The sequence below is a fragment of the Erithacus rubecula genome (genome assembly GCF_903797595.1).
Source record: "Erithacus rubecula genome assembly, chromosome: 21".
NCBI lineage: Eukaryota > Metazoa > Chordata > Aves > Passeriformes > Muscicapidae > Erithacus > Erithacus rubecula.
This window is the reverse complement of record NC_136673.1, coordinates 419200-442924: the sequence shown is the minus strand read 5'-3', so window position 1 is coordinate 442924 and position 23725 is coordinate 419200. Positions and strand designations below refer to the sequence as shown.

The 23725-nt window shown below is 55.7% G+C and overlaps 2 protein-coding genes across 3 annotated transcripts in view; one reads left to right on the top strand and one right to left on the bottom strand.

Moving 5' to 3' along the window:
• The window catches only part of MVB12B (multivesicular body subunit 12B), a 303240-nt gene extending 281344 nt beyond the window's left edge, over positions 1-21896 (top strand). For both annotated transcript variants that reach the window (XM_079324481.1, XM_079324482.1), the window contains 6 exons: positions 8979-9034; positions 10252-10311; positions 14967-15158; positions 15709-16622; positions 17914-21276; positions 21478-21896. In XM_079324481.1, the coding sequence (XP_079180607.1) occupies positions 8979-9034; positions 10252-10311; positions 14967-15059 (209 nt within the window). In that variant the 3' untranslated portion in view covers positions 15060-15158; positions 15709-16622; positions 17914-21276; positions 21478-21896. The remainder of the gene's footprint in view (positions 1-8978; positions 9035-10251; positions 10312-14966; positions 15159-15708; positions 16623-17913; positions 21277-21477) is intronic.
• Positions 1-23725, bottom strand: part of HSPA5 (heat shock protein family A (Hsp70) member 5) — a 458542-nt gene that overhangs the window by 409638 nt on the left and 25179 nt on the right. The gene's annotated exons all lie outside the window — the stretch shown is intronic.

Sequence of the window (23725 nt, the reverse complement as noted above, 5' to 3'; positions counted from 1 at the left end):
GATGTTTTAATAGGCCCATTTACTCTGATGATATTAATGAGCTCTTAACACATATTAAGGGTCTAAAACTAGTGGTGTCTCCTTGCAGCGAGCAAACCAGCCTGAACTGGGGAGGAATTGTGCTCCAGTGTCCTGGGACTCTGCAGGGCCTGGCTGCTCCCCTCTGGCTGTGCCAGCACAGGTGACACTGCAGCTGGCAGTGTCCCCACGCTGGGTGCCAGGGCACAGGGCTTGGCCTTTGCAGGGGTGTCTGTCCATGGGTTCCTTTCCAGGGTTCCTTTCCAGGGTTCCTTTCCAGGGTTCCTTTCCATGGTTCCTTTCCATGGGTTCCTTTCCATGGTTCCTTTCCACGGTTCCTTTCCACGGTTCCTTTCCATGGTTCCTTTCCAGGGTTCCTTTCCAGGGTTCCTTTCCAGGGGTGGCTGCTGCCCTGTCCCATCCCCTCTGCAGGGCTGTGCCTTGGGGACTGGCCAGCCTGTCTCAGGGTCTGTGACACGTTGTACACATCTGGCTGCAAATCTGTTACAATAAACTAATCAGAAGGTTAAGGGAGGAGCTAGATAGGGGCCTGTGTTTAGATAAATTCTGCTTTTTGATCATCTAAAGTGAAGATGCAAGAGTTGTAATTAGGATAATAAAAACTGCTCATTCTCTGTTGTCACTTCAATTCCAACTCAGAAAGTTATTGCAAAGAAAATTCTCTGGTTTCATCACTCAGCTTTTCTTAACAAATCCTTCTGAGTTCAGAGACTTTTATAATTACTAAATTGGTTTGTTAGAGGGAGATAATAGCAAATTTCTTCTTTTCATAATTGGACATTTCTTCCCTGTGGGCTAATGCAGGCGCAGCACTCACATACACAATGAGCTGTGCTTTTGGAAAACCAGAGCTGGCTAATAAGTGCTGTGGTGTCATCGAGAGTAATGGTGTGCTGATTAGCATAATTAATGACAAATGCTGCTGCAGAGTGGGTGGATTGCTTTAGCACATGATGAATGTGCTGCACCAAGGCTGAGGGGCTGGCAGGGCTGCCACTGCAGCTGCACCACTGCCACCAGCCCAGGGCCCCTGTGCCACCACTGTGCCACCACTGCCACCACTGCCACCAGCCCAGGGCCCCTGTGCCACCACTGCCACCACTGCCACCACTTCCATCAGCCTAGGGCTCCTGTGGCACCACTGCCACCAGCCCAGGACCCCTGTGCCACCACTGCCACCACTGCCACCAGCCCAGGGCCCCTGTGCCACCACTGCCACCACTGCCACCACTGCCACCAGCCCAGGGCCCCTGTGCCACCACTGTGCCACCACTGCCACCACTGCCACCAGCCCAGGGCCCCTGTGCCACCACTGCCACCACTGCCACCACTGCCATCAGCCCAGGGCCCCTGTGCCACCACTGTGCCACCACTGCCACCACTGCCACCAGCCTAGGGCCCCTGTGCCACCACTGCCACCACTGCCACCAGCTCTGGGTGCTCTGGACCTGGCTGGTGGCACAGGCTGGTGGCACAGGGGTCCCTGCTGGGCAGCAGCAGAGGAAGGAGCCAGGGGCAAGCCTCACCCTCTGAGGGCCATGCCAGGCACTGGCCCTGCTGCAGGATGGGCACATTAATCTGTGATTTGATTAGTCAGGGCTAATTTACATTCACAAATGAGACTGATAAAAATGGAGTTACCTTTTCACCTTTAGGGAGGAGGAGGGATTATTTATAGGTTGTCTCTTTTTTAAGTGATAAGCAACTCTTTTACCAATAAGGATGAAAATACTTAATTTGCATTAGCAAAAGAAGCTAATTATTATATAGTTAATTAGCATCTGGAAATGAGGATTATCTTAATTACAAAGCACAGTTTCCTTAATAGCTACAAAACTGTAAGTTTGATGTGTGTGAGATTGGTGACTATTATTATGTAATTACTGATCATATTAATGGTGCAGTGTATTTAGATATCATTTGCATATGCAAATGAAATTTACCTGCTAGAAATATGTGGCTGCAGTAATGATTTTGAGCACTTAAAGAATGCAATCCCATTAGAAGATGTGGATCCCCTGCTGGTGGGCAGGGCTGTGCCTCTGCCTGGCTGCTGGCACCTCCCCAGCACTGCACCCCTGGCTCTGCCTCTGGCTGGGGGAATGCTCCATGGGGTGGTGGGAGCACCTTCTGTGCCTCAGGGGGCTCCAGGGCAGGAGATGGGTGTCCCCACATCCTCCCTGGCCATGCTTGGGATGAGTCTCTTCCCATAACATCTTACAGAATGGGTGGCACAGTGCTGTCAGGGCAGCTGCTCTAGCTTCTTTCTCCTGCTTTTATTAGAAACAGAGCTGCTGTGTGTTAAAAATAGCTTGAGTCCCTAAAACCAGAACAGGGCTGTGCAGCATTGTCCCCCTTGGAGTGCAGTGGGACAGAGGCTGGTCCCCCAGGGCACAGCTGCAGGGTCCCAGTGTCACTGTGGGCATCTGCCCCTGGCCAGAGGCTGGGACTGGCACAGCAATCCCACCCACACCATGGATGGCCAGCTAAGGAAGCAGCTTCCAGGGCAGGCCCTGAGACCATGTGCAGGCTGTGGCTGTAATACCCTGCTCCTGCCTGCAGCCCTGGGAGCCCGTGCATGCTGCTCTCATCAAGCAGCAGGAATTTCCAGCTGGGGGCCAGGGAACAGTGCAGCCATTGTGGGGCTGCCCAAGGTGCTTTTTGCATCTCTGCTGCCTGTGCTGTGTGGCTGGGCAGACAGACAGACAGACAGGACATGTTTAATGGCTTCCAAGGAGCTCTCATTACAGCAGGGCTGAAGGCAGTGGAAAAGCATCTGGCTTTCTCTTCAGCACACAGCCCTGAGCAGACACTGGAGGAGAACCTGCCTTTGTCTGTGCCTTTGCCTTTCCTTCACCTCCCCAGCCCTGAGCCCTGTCCCAGCTCTGCCTCAGCCCCACACCAGTGCCCTGGTTTGTATCTGCTCTGCTCTAATTAATTAAGGCTTGTGGCTTGGAAACAGCACATGCTAAGGTGTGATCTTTGAAGTTTAGTGTGGTGCAGAGACTTCAAAGGGGACATTTTATTAAAAAATAATAAAATCAAGAGCTCCTAAACACTTGCAATTTGAAGAGCTTGTTTGAAGTCTCTCCATGTTCTCTGGTGCTGATGGAGTCACAGTGCTGAGGTGCTCCTCAGGCGTCACCATGCAGTACTTAACCTTCACTTTATTTAAAAAAGAGAATAATCAAATCCAGGGGTACTTTTTCAAGTGTTTTCGTGGCTTGATCTTAGCAGTAAAGAACTAATTGTGCCATGTCATGAGCTATGCAGGAAACTGAGAAAATCGAGGCTGACAATCAAATTAGCAAAAATGAAAATTTAGTCCGGGTCTGGTTTTTTAATCAAAGTCATTTCAAGATGAACAGGAAAGCTGTAAACCTTTCCCAGAGCAGAGGTTCCTGCCCCAGCCAGGAGGCCCCAGCTCCCCCAGTCACTGCAGCAGGCTTGGGTGGTTTGTGCTGCCCAGGATGGCAGGGCACAGCTGGCACAGGGCACAGCTGGCACAGGGCACAGCTGGGCACAGGGCACAGCTGGGCACAGCTGGGCACAGGGCACAGCTGGCACAGGGCACAGCTGGGCACAGGGCAGAGCTGGGCACAGCTGGGCACAGGGCAGAGCTGGGCACAGCTGGGCACAGGGCACAGCTGGCACAGGGCACAGCTGGGCACAGGGCACAGCTGGGCACAGCTGGGCACAGGGCACAGCTGGGCACAGGGCACAGCTGGGCACAGCTGGGCACAGCTGGCACTGGGCACAGCTGGCACAGGGCAGAGCTGGGCACAGGGCACAGCTGGGCACAGGGCACAGCTGGCACAGGGCACAGCTGGGCACAGGGCAGAGCTGGGCACAGCTGGGTACAGGGCACAGCTGGGCACAGCTGGGCACAGGGCACAGCTGGCACAGGGCACAGCTGGGCACAGGGCAGAGCTGGGCACAGCTGGCACAGGGCAGAGCTGGGCACAGGGCAGAGCTGGGCACAGGGCACAGCTGGGCACAGTTGGGCACAGGGCAGAGCTAGCACAGGGCACAGCTGGGCACAGCTGGGCACAGGGCAGAGCTGGGCACAGGGCACAGCTGGGCACAGCTGGGCACAGCTGGGCACAGGGCAGAGCTAGCACAGGGCACAGCTGGGCACAGCTGGGCACAGCTGGGCACAGGGCAGAGCTGGGCACAGGGCACAGCTGGCACAGCAGGCCTGGGGCTCTCCCTGGCAGGCAGGGCTGAGCCCTGTGCCCCTGCCCACCCCCCTGTGCCTGCTGGGGTTGGTGTCTGCAGCTGGGCAGCACAGCTGGGGCAGCTGCAGGTTCCCTGGTGCAGCAGGGCTTGCCAGGACGGGTTGCTTTTGGCTTGGCCCTGAGGTTTTGCCTTCAGTGATTTGGTGTGCCTCCATCTGGGCCTTGGTGCAGGGTAGCACAAAGCACACACACATTTGCTATTCAGGCTGCTGTTTTAAATCTCTGTACAGAATACAGGAGGAGGAGGCTTAGCAGCACTGAGCTGCTTTGGTTTGAAAAGCTCACATCCTTCTCTAGATGCACTGCAAACTGTTTTAAAGCATTTTCTCATGTTTCTGAATGGTTTCCCTGTACTAAGGGCACGTGTTGCCCACCCCAGACAGGGGCTGGTGTCCCCCAGCCTGACCATGGCTCCTCCAGGTGCTGCTGTTCCTGAGCTCTCCAGTTCCCAATCTGCTCCCAGATTCCTCTGGTGCCATTTAGCTGGAAATCAAGATTTCTCTAAGCAGGGGAGCTCTGCTGGTTTATGGTGCTGCTGTTTATGAGATACTCTTCTTGGTAAAGGATGAGCACTGTCAGTATTCAGGTCTGGGGAAAATGGGAGCAGTTCTGCAGCGTTAGAGAAAGCTCTTCCTACAATCTAAGGTCATTTGAATTTTAAAGGTGGCAGCAGTGCACTCAGTGTTGAGGTTTTTGTTGGTTTGGATTAACAGTTCTTCATTTTCAGTCATGCAAGAAAATGTTTTGCAAGGGATTTGTTTATTTATTTATTTAAATATTTTTGATATCAGAAATTGAACAACAAGTGTAAAAGGCTATGAAAACCAGCAGTAAAGGAGCCAGAGCTATAAAGGCTGAGGATGCAGAGCAGGGCAGCTGTGATTCCCAGGAGCTGGGGTGTATCTGCCCCCAGAGGCTGTGCAGCCCCAGCCCTGAGCAATCAGCACTCTGCAGTGCAAACAGCCCCACTGCAGCCTCTCATTGCACCCACCTCCTCAGTGGGACAATGCTGGCATTTGTCATTTCCCTGACGCTGCCATTAATAAAGCAATGATCCAAAAGAAGCTTTGCTGAGTCTGTTCTTTATGCTTCCATCACTCACAAGTAGATAATTTCACAGAGGATCGTTTTTAAATTAAATGACGATAAAAGTGCTCTGCTGTCCTGTGCTCACTAGTTCATGCAAGTCTATCAAGTCATTAATGTGTCATGACAAACTGTGAGCTGGATACAAGAGTAATTAATTATTTGCATAAATAACAGGTTGAACTTTGTGCTTCCTGCACAATGGCACAGTGCTGGAAGCCCTGGCAGAGGTCAGGGGAGGGTGAGGGCTGAGCTGGCACTGGCTGGTCCCTCTCACACTCGGGAGCTTTTGTGTTTCCAGTTCTTCACTGGTGCTTCCTTCAAGAGACCATCTGATCTTTGGAGCTTTAGCGAACAATTGTACAGATTTTCATAATCACCATTAATCACCACATATTTTTCAAGATAATTACAGCAACTGTTATTTAGATTTCTCTTTTATGTGCACATTGTAGAAAAGAACAAGTGCTTATTACGCTGGGTAGTGTAGAGAACTACTGTCTGAAGTTCTTTGTCATCCAGAAACTCATTATGTTAGCTGATGCTGCCTGTGAAAGTTCGTCAGCATGTTTAAATTAGGGTAGCATTGGCAGGTCTGATTATTTAAATCTGGTAGCTTGGCTAAAAATATAGTTATTCAAGAAAGATGAATTACTAATTTGACAACTGAGATTTAGCTGGAGTCTGCAGCACAGAAAGCAGAATCTCTGGAGTGCTCAGGGAGGGGTGACAAGCCTTGCACAGCTTCCTTCTGTCCCTGAGGCTCTGGGGGCAGGGGCAGCTTTGCCTACCTGTGCAGGGAGGCTTTGATCTGCAAGGTGCAAACACTTTATGGGTCTTCAGAAATACTTTAAAGTCCCAGCCTTTAAAGAAGCTGAAGGCTGTGTGGGTCAGTGCTGAGCTGCTCCTATGACAGTGTGAGTAATTCTGTAAAACTGGGACCTGCCCACCATTTTTATTTGAATCAGAGCCTCCCAGGAGTGCTTTAAAGGCAAGAGGGAAAAAAAAGGAAAAAGGGAGAAACCAGAGGCTGCTGCTGCTGTTTATTTACAGAACAAGGGACATGGAATTAAAATGCCCTCCTAGACTTCTGGTTTCATTTAACTTTATTATTACATTAGCTGCTACTGTAAGCAGCAGTTGTGTGCTGCCTCACAGTGTGCAGCAGGAGCAGTGGTCCCCATGGCCAGGCCCCAGTGCTGGACAGCCCAGTGCTGGACACTCCAGTGCTGGACACACAGTGCTGGACACTCCAGTGCTGGACACACAGTGCTGGACACACGGTGCTGGATGCTCCAATGCTGGACACACAGTGCTGGACACCCCAGTGCTGGACACCCCAGTGCTGGACACACAGTGCTGGACAGCCCAGTGCTGGACACACAGTGCTGGACACACAGTGCTGGATGCTCCAATGCTGGACACACAGTGCTGGACACCCCAGTGCTGGACACACAGTGCTGGACACTCCAGTGCTGGACACACAGTGTTGGACAGCCCAGTGCTGGACACTCCAGTGCTGGACACACAGTGCTGGACAGCCCAGTGCTGGACACACAGTGCTGGACACACAGTGCTGGACACTCCAATGCTGGACACACAGTGTTGGACACTCCAATGCTGGACACACAGTGTTGGACACTCCAGTGCTGGACACACAGTGCTGGACACTCCAGTGCTGGACACACAGTGTTGGACAGCCCAGTGCTGGACACTCCAGTGCTGGACACTCCAGCATGAGCAGTTTGTTTATGCAGGGTGTTTGGTGCTCCAGCAGGCTGTGAGAGCAGGTTGTTTGTGCTGGCTGTTTGATGGTTTGTGCAGGGTGTTTGATGGTTTGTGCTGGGTGTTCCTGGTTCCAGCAGGCTGGTGCTGGGCTGGCAGTGCTGTGCCCAGGGAGCAGCACTGAGAGCACACTGCCGTGCATCATGCCACTTGCAAGCACGATCCTGATGATAAAGGGCATAGACTTAATTACAGGCCTGCTTAATTACAGCTCTGCTGCAGCTCGTTTGTTTAGAAGAGTGCTAATTGCACTGCAGAGCCCTTGGCTCACCCTGCTTCTATCGACGGCTGGGCTGGGCTGGGCTAGGCTAGGGGATGCACACACTCAGCCCAGCCCAGCCCAGCTCAGCCCAGCCCAGCTCAGCCCAGCCCAGCCCAGCCCAGCCCAGCCCAGCCCAGCCCAGCCCAGCCTAACCCAGCCCAGCCCAGCTCAGCCCAGCCCAGCCCAGCCCAGCTCAGCCCAGCCCAGCCCAGCCCAGCCCAGCTCAGCCCAGCCCAGCCCAGCCCAGCCCAGCCCAGCCCAGCTCAGCCCAGCCCAGCCCAGCTCAGCCCAGGCTCTCATTGCTCACAAGGCTGGCGTGGGGCTGATCCAAGGGGGTTCCTGTTGGATAACAAGTGCAGATGGCTTTCAGCTTTAAAACTTCCTGCGTTTGGTGATGCCGCTTTTCATCTGTTTCCTTTTGTTTCTCGCAGCACCTTTGATAACAAAATTCCTCCTGTGCAGGGGGGGTTTAAAATCCAAAATAGACACAGCACATGTAGAAGGCTGAGTATTCTTAAATACCCTTGTTTAATCACTAACATGGTGGCTCAGTGGTGCTGTAGAAGTTAGAAACTGCAGACAGACGAGCACTGGGTTTGTGGGTGCTGTTGCTTTCTGAAAGAAAACCCTATTTGAGGATCACTGGCCTCTCAGGGCTTAAATCTGCTCTAATTCGAAGTTTTAATTTCTTTCAGAGTTGAAGTTTAAAGACTTCAGGTGTTTAAGGTGTAAGTGCAATAAAGGGGGTGTACTGGGGTGTGCAGTCCCTTATTAACACGCCCTTTTCAGTCGTGTGTGCAAATTGCTGAGTTACATGTTCTAAAAATAAGTGTCTCCCTTGTACCACCACATCTCGTGGGAGGTTTCCTGTGGCATGGTGATAGCAAGACACAAATGCTGATCATGCACTAGGATGGGCATACAAGGTGGTGTAAAGGCAAACAGTGCTCTGAGAGCCATTCAGGCTGTGTGACACAAGGCTGTGCTGTGTGGTGTCATGTCCTCATGTCTGTCTTCTTATCCACTGGTTTGCATCCTTCAGATGTGGTTGGCAGGTGTTTGAGCCCACTGCTCACTGCTGAGCAGCCAGGCCAGGGAGGTGCCTGTCCCCAGGTGTTTGTCATGGTCCTGCCCAGGTGGTGGCAATTGCCTGGGACACAGGGGTGGTGCCCACTGCCTTGGGGCTGCAGTGCCCTGAGCCAGCTGCTCTTGTGCTTGCTCAGACACCACCAGTGTGCTGAGCTGCTTTGGGAGGAGGGGGTAAATAGAGCTGTGTCCTCCTTCCAGTTTCAAATACTGTCCTGCTTTGCCAGCAGCACGGAATTGGAAATTGCAAAATTGAGGCCATGAAACTGTATTTGGATAGAGAAGGAGAATTCCTTGGGTTCCTGGTTTGGTAGGGACTGACCCAGCTATGGCCACTGGCAGTTTAGAGGGAGGAAAAGGCTGTTTGGGAGTAATCAGTCATGTGCCAGTGCTGTGAACACTTGATCTGTCACTGGGAATGTGTGAGGCTGCATGTCAGAAGCCAGCTGGAAATGTCATGTGTGATGTCTTGTCCCTTTCAGCAATGGATGGAGTGCCTTTTATGATTTCAGAGAAGTTTGCCTGCGCTCCTGAAGGGGTGAGTTGCCTTTGTTGTTCTCCCAGTGTCTGAAATCCATTGTTTCTGGAGAGCCATTATAAAGCATCAGGACAAATTACCTTCTGTTCTGTTGTGGGGCCAAATACATCCCCAGTGCTTGAGATGGGCTGAGGCTGCATGTCACAAGAGCTGCCCATTAGGTGGGAAAGGCTTTTGCCAGATTGCTTCTAAAACTGAATTGTCCTGGGATTTCAAGGTTTATTACCATCAAAAATAGGAATGGCAATGGGACTCCCTGGTGTTGAAAGCATTTCTAATTTCTTAGCTTAGATTGTAAAGAAAGCTGCAGATGTGGAGTTCCCCTGGATTTAGCTGCTGTGAGGATGGCGTGGTGCCAACAGCCAGACAACTTTCTGTTGTCCTGCAGAGGTTCAGGGCAGTGGTGATGGCACAGGGCACCCCAGGGCCATCAGCTGCCACCAGGGTCCTGCCTGGCCCGGGCAGGCTGGAGAGGGCCCAGGTGGTGTCTGCAGAAACACTGCTCTGCCTCTGGGTGACCTCTGCCTGTCACTGGGCCAGTGCTTGTTACAGCTGATGATCCAGAGCACAAAGATTCAGCATCCCACTACCAGTTCCTGAATCCATCTGATCCCAGAGCAGCATCTTTTCAAAAATCAATTTACAGGAAGCTGTTAATGCAAACACTGGGCCATCAGCTGTGTCTGATTTTTCAGTCGTGCTGCAGCTTTGTGCTTTCCTGTTCCTGCTGACAGAGGTTTTTCACATTCCTTGCTCTCTGAGAGGGTTGTTTATGGGCAGTTATTCCCAGAAAGCTGAAGGCCCTGCTGTGAGGACAAATGCAGAGAGATTAGGTTGTGCTAAGCCTGCCTGCAGATCCTTTAGACACCATTGCCACCATATGGTCAGTTTGGTCAGGGCTTCTGCAGCTGGTGCTGCTCACACCATCCCTGGGGTGCAGACTGTGCAGGGGGAGCTGGCACATCCTGGGCAGGGCAGAGGTGAGTGTCAGCTCTCACTCTGAGGAAGAGCAGTGTTGGAGCTGGTAGCCCCAGCCCACCCTCTGCTGTTTCACTCCTGCTGGAATGAGGAACAGGATCATGCCTGTGTTTACAGATGGTGCCTCTAAATCTCTGGTGATAGAGTGTTTGCTGACTTCAAACAGAACAAAACAACAAACAAACAAACACACTCCCTCCCTGAGCCTGAATTTGACATTTTTGTTTCTTTCTTGCCAGATGCAGCCAGTTGATCTCCTGGGTATCACAATCAAAACCCTTGCAGAAATTGAAAAGGAGGTAAGTAGCCAGGCAGACACTGAGCAAATCATGAGGGCTGTCTTCACTTCTTCCTAGGAATCCTTCCTTTATGGAAAATACTTTTCTTGTCTCTCCCAAGTCACAGATAAAGTCAAGCAGTAATCCCAGGGTCAGGGATGCCCTCTATGAACTGTGATGAGTGCAGACACTCCAGGTGGTGAATTTAATGGCAAACTGTGGTGCCTTGTGTTCATTTTCAGATGTCTGTCTTGGTTAGCCTTCCTTTGTCATGTACTAACAGTGCATGGTACAGGCAGGACACTCCTGGGTGCCTCTGGCATGCCAGGGAGGTAAAGGGACTTGGCTCAGCAGTGTCAGGTGAACTCCTTCAGCAGGTTTTATTTGCTGATCTGGGAAGTTGCTGGGAGCCCTGGGCTGCAGTTCAGTGGGAGGGAATGTTTGAGGAGCACAGGGAGGAGGCAGCCACCAGGCCAGGGCTGGCTCTGAGGGAGTGTTCTGTACACGTGTGACATCTGAGGAGCTCTGCTCTGCAAAGGTCACCTCTCATCTGAAGTCTCAGACTAGGAGGAAACTTGTCTCAGCATCACATGCTTCTTCAGGCACCACTGGTCACAAAGGTCTCATCCTATCTAGCTGGCTTCAAGGGAGAGTAAGATGACATCACAAAGCTGCCAGATTCCTCAGGGCTTCTCCACTTTTTCATTCCAGTTGAGTCCAGTTGCCTGAATCCACCCTCTTCTACCTGAAAGTTTTGTCTGAGTACAAGAAGGTGGTCAGGCCCAGTTGCCAGGGCTTTTGCAGGCACCCCATGGGACTGGAGGTGCCATCCTCAGACCCATCAGTGGGATCAGTGGAAGGTGCAGCCTGACAGACCCCCTGCCTGTGGCACTGCAGGCTGCCAGGTGGCACAGGTGCCCTATCTGTTGGGCTGCCTGTGTCTGCCAGGGGGTCCCAGGGAGCAGGGGCTGCCCAGGGCTGGTGGTCCTGGCACGTGCCTGTCTGCTCTCCTTGCCCTGAGCTGGCCAGGGAGCAGAGGGTCCCTTGGGTGCTGAATTTGCTGCTGCATGTCCCTGTGTTGCCTGGGGTGGCAGCTGGGGGGCTGCTGGAGGAGCTGGGCTGTGCTTGTGCCCTGTGGGGAGTGGGGACACAGCACTGGAGCCATCTGTGTGGGCCAGGGAGGAGAGGCCAGTAACTGCCTGCTGCCCCCAGCTCCTGCTCTCAGGCTCTGTGCTTCCCAGCATAATGAAAAGTAGGATTATGCAGCCCATATTCCTTGATGAAGCATCTTGTCTGCACATAGAGAGCTGCACATATAAATATTGTGAATTTCGGCGTGGCTTTATTTCCCTTGCAAGCAATAGCACCATTATAGCAAATCTTCTGGATATCCAAAGCAGCCAGAACATTGTCCCTGGGGCAAGATGCCTTGCAAAAAATATTCCCAAAGAATTCCAAGAATTACTGCTCTCTGTCACCACATTTGCAGATGTATGCACCCATCCTCCAAGCTAAGGCAGCTGAATTTCAGACTCTACCCTGTCAGGAAAATGATGGCAATAGGTGAAATCCTGCAGTGCCCCCAAGCTGCTGTCGCTGCCCCAGGATGGCACAGCTGAGCCAGGGGTGCACAGGGAGCTGGGCTGGGAGGAGGGGGTGAGGTGAGGTGTGGGTGGCACGAGCCATCCCTCCATGGTGGGTTTGGTGCTTGTAGCACAGAGAGGAGATGCAGGACAGACAGTGCTGCTGCAGCTCTCTGCAGGGCTCTGGGGTTTGGCCCTGCCTGTGCTGGGTGGGCTGCAGGCACAGGGGCAGGGCTGGTGGCACTGTCTGTCACTGTCACTGCTCACAGCTCTGGGTGCTCTGGCCAGTGCCAGGGTGCACCCTCTCTTCATTGGTGCTTTGTGTGCTGTGAGAGTCTAGAGAGAGTCTAATTAGTAAAGGGAGCATCCAATATTCATCATTCCTTTTAAACTGATCAGGAAGGCAGTTCATTTAACCACTGAATTGCTACAAGTTTTCACGGGCTGCTCTTTGCAAATATATTTAATGAAGAAGTTGTAAATCTACAGCAGCTTAAAATTTTAATTTTGCGCAGAAATATTTTTCCTTGTTTGCATGTTTGTAGTCAATTCTCCTGAGTGCAGTCACATGAAATGTTCTTTAAATGAACATATTTGCTAACTGGCATGATTTCAGATTTTAAAACATTGGTTCCAGCAATTAGGAGTTTCCTCAGTTCCCCAATGACTGGAGAGATTCGTCTTGATTATAATTGCTCTTAGCCACGCATATCTAATTTGTGTCTTTTTAAGTGTTAATTAGTAAACAGTTTGAGCTGACATCTTTATGCGTTTGGGTGTTGAGAAATGAGGCCGTGCTGCGTGTGCTGGTGCTGCAGCATCGCGACAGGAGGCGCGGCCGGGGGGGAAAGGGCCGGGTTTGAGCCTGGGTACAGCCGGGGATAGCCTGGGTACAGCCCCGGGTACAGCCCCCGGTTCAGCCCCGGTCCCGCCCGGTCCCGCCCGCTCTCCGGGGTGCCCCGGTCCCGCCCGGCCCGGCTCGGCTCGGCACGGAGCCGCGGCGCCCCCTGCCGGCCCCTGGATGGGAGCCCGGCCCGGCTGTGGGGAGTGCATAGGGCTGTGTGTGTGTCTGTGTGTCTGTGTCTGTCTGTGTGTCTGTCTGTGTGTGTGTCTGTGTCTCTGTGTGTGTGTGTCTGTGTGTGTGTCCGTGTGTGTCTGTGTGTCTGTGTCTGTGTGTGTGTCTGTCTGTGTGTCACTGTCTGTGTGTCTCTGTGTGTGTGTCTGTGTGTGTGTCTGTCTGTGTGTCTGTCTGTGTGTCTGTGTCTCTGTGTCTGTGTGTCTGTCTGTGTGTCTGTCTGTGTGTCACTGTTTGTGTGTCTCTGTGTGTGTGTGTCTGTCTGTGTGTCTGTCTGTCTGTGTGTCTGTGTCTCTGTGTGTGTGTGTCACTGTTTGTGTGTCTCTGTGTGTGTGTGTCTGTCTGTCTGTCTGTCTGTGTGTGTGTCTGTGTCTCTGTGTGTGTGTGTCTGTGTGTGTGTCACTGTCTGTGTGTCTGTGTCTCTGTGTGTGTGTGTCTGTGTTTGTGTCTGTGTGTGTGTCACTGTCTGTGTGTCTGTGTGTCTCTGTGTGTCTGTGTCTGTGTGTGACATTGCAGGAGCTGCAGTCGTGGCCCTGGGCAGTGCATGGGGACACTCCATGCTCAGGCTGTGCCGGGTCCTGGGCAGCTCCCACTCCCCAGTCCCGACACGGGGTGCTGCTTTCAGCTCCCGCCTGCCCCGGGCGCTCCCAGGATGGCACAGCAGGGCAGGGGGCACAGCAGGCAGGGTGCTGCTGTCAGCGTGCCACAAGATGGCAGCGCTGCCTGTTCCCGCTGCCTGTGCCACTGCCTGTTCCCGCTGCCTGTTCCCGCTGCCTGTGCCCCTGCCTGTGCCGCTGCCTGTGCCGCTGCCTGTGCCGCTGCCTGTGCCGCTGCCTGTGCCGCTGCCTGTGCCGCTGCCTGTGCCGCTGCCTGTTCCTGCTGCCTGTTCCCGCTGCCTGTGCCGCTGCCTGTGCCGCTGCCTGTTCCCGCTGCCTGTTCCCGCTGCCTGTGCCCCTGCCTGTGCCCCTGCCTGTGCCCCTGCCTGTTCCTGCTGCCTGTGCCCCTGCCTGTGCCCCTGCCTGTGCCCCTGCCTGTGCCCCTGCCTGTTCCTGCTGCCTGTGCCCCTGCCTGTGCCACTGCCTGTATCCCTGCCTGTGCCCCTGCCTGTTCCTGCTGCCTGTGCCCCTGCCTGTGCCCCTGCCTGTTCCTGCTGCCTGTTCCCGCTGCCTGTGCCCCTGCCTGTGCCCCTGCCTGTTCCTGCTGCCTGTGCCCCTGCCTGTGCCCCTGCCTGTTCCCGCTGCCTGTGCCGCTGCCTGTGCCGCTGCCTGTGCCGCTGCCTGTGCCCCTGCCTGTGCCCCTGCCTGTGCCCCTGCCTGTTCCTGCTGCCTGTGCCGCTGCCTGTGCCGCTGCCTGTGCCGCTGCCTGTGCCGCTGCCTGTGCCCCTGCCTGTGCCCCTGCCTGTGCCCCTGCCTGTTCCTGCTGCCTGTGCCCCTGCCTGTGCCCCTGCCTGTTCCTGCTGCCTGTGCCCCTGCCTGTGCCCCTGCCTGTGCCCCTGCCTGTGCCGCTGCCTGTGCCGCTGCCTGTGCCCCTGCCTGTTCCTGCTGCCTGTGCCCCTGCCTGTGCCCCTGCCTGTTCCTGCTGCCTGTGCCCCTGCCTGTTCCTGCTGCCTGTTCCTGCTGCCTGTGCCTGCTGCCTGTGCCTGCTGCCTGTGCCGCTGCCTGTGCCCCTGCCTGTGCCCCTGCCTGTGCCCCTGCCTGTGCCTGAGGGACGGCCTCGGCTGCACGGCTGTCCCTTGTCTGCAGGGACACCGTGGGGCACAGGGATGTGTTCATAGGGATTTTCACCCTCTTGCCAGCCAAAAACGTTAATTCTGATGGTGGTGCTTGTGCAAATCTGCCGGGGGCGTGTTCCTGCCTAGCTGGTTTAGGGCAGGATGAGTGTGGTCGTGTTTGTGTTGATGCTGGGTTCTGGGGAGGTCAGTGCTGTGGGGTGTTTCCAGCAGGTTCATGGCGTGGCCCTGCCTGTGGCCCCTGTCTGGGTGGGCGCTGCAGCTTTGATCTCTCTCCTCTGCCCCACAGTACGACTACAGCTTCCGGACGGAGCAGAGCGCGGCCGCCCGCCTGCCGCCCAGCCCCACGCGCTGCCCACCCCTGCCAGTGCCACCCTCCTGAGGGGCACGGCCCAGCACCTGCGTGTGTGTGTGTGCACTGCTGAGCAGGACGGGGACACGGGGACACGGCCACGGAACCGGACACGGAACCATCCACGGAGCATCCACCACAGAATCATCCACCACGGAATCATCCACCACGGAATCATCCACCACGGAATCATCCACCACAGAGCATTCACCACGGAATCATCCACCACAGAATCATCCACCACGGAATCATCCACCACGGAGCATTCACCACGGAATCATCCACCACGGAATCATCCACCACAGAGCATTCACCACAGAACATCCACCACGGAATCATCCACCACGGAGCATCCACCACGGAATCATCCACCACGGAATCATCCACCACAGAGCATCCACCACGGAATCATCCACCACGGAGCATCCACCACGGAACATCCACCACGGAGCATCCACCACGGAGCATCAACCACGGAGCATCCACCACGGAATCATCCACCACGGAGCATCCACCACGGAGCATCCACCACGGAGCATCAACCACGGAGCATCCACCACGGAATCATCCACCACGGAGCATCCACCGCGGAGCATCCACCACGGAGCATCCACCACGGAGCCATCCACCACGGAATCATCCACCACGGAGCATCCACCGCGGAGCATCCACCACGGAGCATCCACCACGGAGCATCCACCACGGAGCATCCACCACGGAACATCAACCACGGAACATCCACCACGGAGCATCCACCACGGAGCATCCACCACGGAACATCAACCACGGAACATCCACCACGGAGCATCCACCACGGAGCATCCACCACGGAGCATCCACCACGGAATCATCCACCACGGAATCATCCACCACGGAGCATCCACCACGGAGCATCCACCACGGAACATCCACCACGGAACATCCACCGCGGAGCATCCACCGCGGAGCATCCACCACGGAGCATCCACCACGGAGCATCCACCACGGAATCATCAACCACGGAGCATCAACCACGGAGCATCAACCACGGAGCATCAACCACGGAACATCAACCACGGAGCATCCACCACGGAGCATCCACCACGGAGCATCCACCACGGAATCATCCACCACGGAGCATCCACCACGGAACATCCACCACGGAATCATCCACCACGGAATCATCCACCACGGAACATCCACCACGGAGCATCCACCACGGAACATCCACCACGGAGCATCCACCACGGAGCATCCACCACGGAGCATCCACCACGGAACATCCACCACGGAATCATCCACCACGGAACATCCACCACAGAGCCATCCCCGGGCCAGGCCGTGTCCCCCTGCCCCACCCCTGCACACACTGCACTGCACAGCTGCCCCCACCCCACCCCGCCCTGCCCCTCACCTGAGTACAGCACTGGGAGCCTGAGCAGCCCCTCCTCACCCCACTGCTTACCCTGCTGCAGGACAGTTACAGCGTGCAGAGCTGCACAAACCTCTGCCAGCACAGCCAGGAGCTCAGGGACACTGCTGAGCCCTGAGAGGAGCAGTGCAGGGCACGGCTGGCACTGCCCCACTGCCTGCTCTGGCACTGCCCCTCCATCTGCCCTGGCACTGCCCCACTGCCTGCCCTGGGCACTGCCCCACAGTCTGCCCTGGGCACTGCCCCACAGTCTGCCCTGGCACTGCCCCACTGTCTGCCCTGGCACTGCCCCACTGCCTGCCCTGGGCACTGCCCCACTGCCTGCCCTGGCACTGCCCCTCCATCTGCCCTGGCACTGCCCCACTGCCTGCCCTGGGCACTGTCCCTCCATCTGCCCTGGCACTGCCCCACTGCCTGCCCTGGCACTGCCCCTCCATCTGCCCTGGCACTGCCCCACTGTCTGCCCTGGCACTGCCCCACTGTCTGCCCTGGCACTGCCCCACTGCCTGCCCTGGGCACTGCCCCACTGCCTGCCCTGGCACTGCCCCTCCATCTGCCCTGGCACTGCCCCACTGCCTGCCCTGGGCACTGTCCCTCCATCTGCCCTGGCACTGCCCCACTGCCTGCCCTGGCACTGCCCCTCCATCTGCCCTGGCACTGCCCCACTGCCTGCCCTGGGCACTGTCTCTCCATCTGCCCTGGCACTGCCCCACTGCCTGCCCTGGGCACTGCCCCACTGCCTGCCCTGGGCACTGCCCCACTGCCTGCCCTGGGCACTGTCCCTCCAGCTGCCCTGGGCACTGCCCCACTGTCTGCCCTGGCACTGTCCCTCCATCTGCCCTGGCACTGCCCCACTGCCTGCCCTGGGCACTGTCCCTCCATCTGCCCTGGCACTGCCCCACTGCCTGCCCTGGCACTGCCCCACTGCCTGCCCTGGGCACTGCCCCACTGCCTGCTCTGGCACTGTCCCTCCAGCTGCCCTGGGCACTGCCCCACTGCCTGCCCTGGCACTGCCCCACTGCCTGCCCTGGGCATTGCCCCACTGCCTGCCCTGGCACTGCCCCACTGCCTGCCCTGGGCATTGCCCCTCCAGCTGCCCTGGGCATTGCCCCACTGCCTGCCCTGGCACTGTCCCACTGCCTGCCCTGGGCATTGCCCCTCCAGCTGCCCTGGGCATTGCCCCTCCAGCTGCCCTGGGCATTGCCCCTCCAGCTGCCCTGGGCACTGCCCCACTGCCTGCCCTGGGCACTGCCCCACTGCCTGCCCTGGCACTGCCCCACTGCCTGCCCTGGGCACTGCCCCACTGCCTGCCCTGGCACTGCCCCACTGCCTGCCCTGGGCACTGCCCCACTGCCTGCCCTGGCACTGCCCCACTGCCTGCCCTGGCACTGTCCCACTGTCTGCCCTGGCACTGTCCCACTGTCTGCCCTGGCACTGTCCCACTGCCTGCCCTGCAGCTGCTTGGCTGCCCAGCCCTGCAGCAGGAGGCTCCTGTGGCACTCAGTCCCGTGCAGAGCTCGGCTGCAGTGAATGCCAGTCCCTCTGCCAAGGTGTGGGCACAGGTCCTGCTGTGGCTGGCATCAGTCTCAGATCTGCTGTGTCACTGGATTTGCTGTGGGCTGGGACAGCCAGGCCCCCCTGACCCCAGCCAAGCTGCCTGGACCTGCTGACACCTGGGATCCTGCACCTGCCCATCACTGAGACTCGTCTCTACCATGTTTTCCCTAGCTGCTAAAACAGATGTGCCTATGTGCTGGCATTCCCTGAACACTGGCATGGCACAGGATGAGCGTGGGTTCAGGAAAGCCTGACCTCTGCCTCCCTGTGGGTCCTGACTGGGCTGCCTCCCTAGCCCAGCGCATGTCTTGGAGAAGTCTGTTGCTGTAATAAGTTATTTTCAAGTGCCCATCTGACTCTGCTGCTCTTTCAAGTCTCTGCTGTAGAACAAAGATACATCATAGCAGCAAAATGGCAGTTTTGGAGTGAGAGTTAAAACGTACATTTTTTATATTGTAAAATACTGATTCCCTGACCCCATGGAAATGCAATTGCTATGGTAACAGCCTGGGTTGTACATGTGCTCCAACCCACTTTGCACTCCCTTGGTTTGATCTGGCATTTTCCATTTGCACAGAGTGGTAACTAACAGCAGTTTTTGTATTGTCAGCTAGTATTTTCTATTTGTACATAAGTAAACTAATTCTTATCCAAAGATTCATTTCTGGTTTTAAGGCACCACAGTGTACTGCTGGGATAAAGAGCACAAAGCACCGTGACATTTGGGACAAGCTGAGTCCAGATCTTTGCTTCAGCTTCTTCCAATCAGGTAAATAATTTTCTGGAGCTGCCTCTGTAGAAGGGCCGTGTGGTTGGAGAGCAGAGGCCAGTGTGGTTGCACGTGTGCTGTTTTTGGACAAAGAGTTAAAGCTGTGCAGCAGCTCTGGAGCCCTTGGGTGACCCCCTGGAACTGCTTGGAGCTTGCAGCACCACGTTCAGTTGTTATTTATCCTGCAGTAAAGAAAAGGCAAAGGCAGCCTCTGCCAGGCTGCACAAAGGGCAGATTGATGGTGCTGACAGCGACAGATGAACACACCAGGGCAGCTTGGTCATTCTGCTCAGGTTCACTCCAAGTTCAAACCCACTCTGTGCTGCAGCGCTGTGCCCGTGTCATCCATCTTTGGCCTTTCTGCTTTTCTGCTTGTAATTTGTTCTGTGGTTTTCTGTGACAGCCATTCATAGCTTCTCCTGTGGCTCAGTGGCCACGGCAGGTAGGCAGGGGCCATCTGCAGGGTGTTCCTCGTGGCTTTGGGATGGGAGCTGACCTTCCCTGCCTGTGGTGGAGCAGCCAGGGCTGCAGACTGGCACGGGCACAGCACGGTCTGCAGAGCTGCAGGGGCAGTGCCTGACCCTGGGACAGGCACACAGCTGCCAGGAGCCTGCTGGAGCCCCTGCTCCAGCCCACAAGGGCAGGGTGGATGGGGCTCAGAGGAGCAGGCTCTGAGAGCCACGAGCCCCAGGCTCAGTGCCACACTCCCTGCCTGTGTCTGGGCAAATGGTGCTGAGCTTCCAGCCCCTCATGGAACACAAAAGCAGTGCTTTAATACTTACACCCTCTGCTAGGTTTGCTCAGCCTTCTCAGAGCTGAGGAACTCAGCTTGCTGTGCAGTGACCTGCAGGAAACACTGGATACTTGAAACACTGGCAGGATACACACCTGGGACAGGATATATTTGTATTCACATCTTCAGGATGTATTTGTGTACTTACTTCTCCCTCCTAACACTGGGCCAGCAAAGCTGCTTCAGGGCTCTCCTGCAAACCTTGAGAGATGAGTTTGCTCTCCATGCTGTGGTCCTGCACCGTGCAGGGACAGCCTGCTCCAAATGCAGACAGGACAGATGCAGTTCCTGTGGGGCAGACACAATGAAGGTGTTTTGTACAGAAAGCTGCACCTGCTGAGAACCAGCTGAGCTCTCAGCCCTGCTGACCACAGGCTGGAAAACTGGATGGTTCCAAAAGGGAGAGGCTCAGAGCCAGTGCTGGAAGGCACATGAGACACAGTGCAGGGTGGTTGGCTGTGTCAGCTTCTCAGCCCACTGATCAGAGGAAGCTTTTTTATTGCACTGCTGAATTCCTGAGACCAGGGGTGTCAGGTCAGCATTTCCACAGGAAGGTTTTATTGGCTGTTCCATAACTTTTGTACTCATGGCAGCTCATTGCAAGGCTGGTCCTTGCATCCTTACAGTGCTGGCATGTGCATGGCCAGTGCCAGCATCTCTGCATCTTCCTCCCTGACCAAATGTGACAGGATGTGGAGGAATTGGCCCAGGCAGTAAATGTTCAGGGAGTCTGGTGTGGATGTTGTCTGGCTGTGGAGAAGCCTTCTGGAGCATAAGGGGAGGGGAGGAGTCAGTGGAAAGCAACAGAAGTGAATTTGCAGAGCTTTACCAGATGTTCTTGGCTACCTTGCCTGAATTTGTAGAACAAAACTGGTCTCTAGGTAGTTTAATCTTGTGGCTGATGGAGAAGTTAGTTTGCCAAATTATTATGCATCTGCAACAGAGACAGAAAAGCAGCAGTGAGGGGTTTGCTTAGTGTAAAATATGCCAACTGGTGTGAGTTCCTAGTGACACGCTGCTCCTGCATCCCGCACGGCGAGAGGCTGGTCCTGTGCCAAGGTGACTCGTGGCCACCCAGGCCAGGCTGTGCTGTCTGCTGTGTTGGTCATGGAAAGGCAAGAAGTTAGTCCAGAAAGTGATGTAGAGTGTGAACTTTGTGATAAAATTCAAGTGTGAATAGTTGTAGCAGGTGTCTTCTCTCGTGGGAGCACCTCGTATCTGTAGTTCCATAGGAGTGAACTGTGTCAGACTGTTGCTGTGACTGTCCCTGCGTGTCCCCATGGTGTTTGTTGGACGTTTCCTGGAGCTCCTGTGCACTGGGAGGTTGTTGGAGTCTGTAGCATTGGGCTTGTTTGGTTTCACACCCACCTCTGCCCCTCGGTGTCCCGAGCTCTCCAGACTGGCCCCAGCTGCTGCCCAGCCTGGAGAGTTCCCCTGGTGGGCACTGCACGTGCCAGGCAGGTGCTGGTGGCAAGGACTTGCCTCACAGGCCTTGGCACCTCCTCTGAAATCCCCTGGAGGAGGGGAGATGGGATGGAGCTGGCTGGTTCCACCTTGCCCTTCACCTGCCCTGCTCCCCAGGTGATGCTGGCTGTGTCCCCCAGGTGTGCCCACAGCTGCTCTGCCAGGGCAGCTCCAGAGCTGCTGCTGCTCCTCCCAGAGGGCAGGCACAGCTCAGTGCATGCAAACAGTTACCTCAGCCTTGGAGCCTTCAACAGCCAGGATCCCTCAGCAGCAGGGGCAGGGTCACCCCAGGCTGGGTCCTGTCAGGGTCACCCCCCTGGGTCCTGTCAGGGTCACCCCCCTGGGTGCTCTGAGGGTCACCCTGCCCTGGGTCCTGTCAGGGTCACCCCCCTGGGTCCTGTCAGGGTCACCCCCCTGGGTGCTCTGAGGGTCACCCTACCCTGGGTCCTGTCAGGGTCACCCCCCTGGGTCCTGTCAGGGTCACCCAGCCGTGTCCCCAGGCTGTGGGACAGCAGCTGCTCCTCTGCTCACCACCAGCTCCCTGAGGTGCTGCCCGGCTCATCCCCCACAGGGAATCCAAACACTTGGGATATTCCAGTCGTTTGTTGTGAAATTGTTTCCTGACAGCAACAGATTGAAATGTCATCGTACAAATGGCAGAGAAAAACCTTTTATGCAGTTGCAAAGTGGTTTTCTAAGATGGTTGGGTTACTGAAAGTGATTTTACTGTGCATTAATCTTATGAATGTTACTATGTTTTATATTTATTTTAGATGACCCTCCTGTATTTTACAAAGGGAAGTTTCATTGTGTGATAACTCGGTCTGTATTCTTAATATAATTTGTTAAATGAAACTTGTTTTAATCAGATAATTCTGTGTGCTTTGTGTCTTAATTTTCTGGCTGAAACAGCTGCCTGGATCAGAAGGGTGAACTACAGAGGTGGCAACACGATCCCCTGTAGGGAACATGCTCATGTTTTGGGTTTTTGTGCCCAAAGCCAAAAGAAGCTCCCGTGGTGTGTTTTGTGGGGCAGGGCTGGGTGAGGCTGGCAGGAGCAGTGCCCAGCAGTGCCCTGGTGCTGGCAGCCAAGGGTGCAGTGGCCACCCTGGCAGCAGTGCAGCCACCTGCATGGCTGGGGCTGCGAGGCCAATGCTGCACTGCACTGAAAACTGCTTTTCTTTGTGCTAAATTATTATTCTTCTGAACTTGACCCAAGCTAGTGGTGCACAATCTGACCTCTGGCATCTTCTCACCCCAGACAGTATTTCTGTCTCGCTTATTTTGAGTGCTCTTTGAATTAAAGGAGATTAATACCCAAGTTCCCGACATTCCCTTCAGGCCTGTGTTTTTATAACCTTTTGAAAGCAGTACCACTTGCTGCACAAAAAACTCCTGAGCAGCATCCTGTGGCTGCCGTGGGAGCTGTCACCAGCACCTGATGGAATGTCCTGGCAGTGGGGAGGACATAAACCAGAGTGGGCCTGTCCTGTGCCAGCCCACGGCTCCCCTGGGCTGTGCTGCTGGGGCTGCAGCCCCTGTGTGCCCTGCTGCCCCTGGTGTGCCAGCACAGCCTGGGACACACACAGCACAGCCTGGGACACACAGCACAGCCTGGGACATGGCACAGCCTGGGACACACAGCACAGCCTGGGACACACAGCACAGCCTGGGACACACACAGCACAGCCTGAGACACACAGCACAGCCTGGGACATGGCACAGCCTGGGACACACAGCACAGCCTGGGACACACAGCACAGCCTGGGACATGGCACAGCACAGCCTGGGACATGGCACAGCACAGCCTGGGACACACAGCACAGCCTGGACACACAGCACAGCCTGGGACACACAGCACAGCCTGGGACACACAGCACAGCCTGGGACACACAGCACAGCCTGGACACACAGCACAGCCTGGGACACACAGCACAGCCTGGGACACACAGCACAGCCTGGGATACACACAGAACAGCCTGGGACACACAGCACAGCCTGGGACACACAGCACAGCCTGGGACACACACAGCACAGCCTGGGACATGGCACAGCACAGCCTGGGACACACAGCACAGCCTGGGACACACAGCACAGCCTGGGACATGGCACAGCACAGCCTGGGACACACACAGCACAGCCTGGGACATGGCACAGCACAGCCTGGGACATGGCACAGCCTGGGACACACAGCACAGCCTGGGACACACAGCACAGCCTGGACACACACAGCACAGCCTGGGACACACAGCACAGCCTGGGACACACAGCACAGCCTGGGACATGGCACAGCACAGCCTGGGACACACACAGCACAGCCTGGGACACACAGCACAGCCGGGGACACACACAGCACAGCCTGGGACACACAGCACAGCCTGGGACACACAGCACAGCCTGGACACACAGCACAGCCTGGGACACTCAGCACAGCCTGGGACACACACAGCACAGCCTGGGACATGGCACAGCACAGCCTGGACACACACAGCACAGCCTGGACACACAGCACAGCCTGGGACACACACAGCACAGCCTGGGACACACACAGCACAGCCTGGGATACACACAGCACAGCCTGGGACACACAGCACAGCCTGGGACACACAGCACAGCCTGGGACACACACAGCACAGCCTGGGATACACACAGAACAGCCTGGGACACACAGCACAGCCTGGGACACACAGCACAGCCTGGGA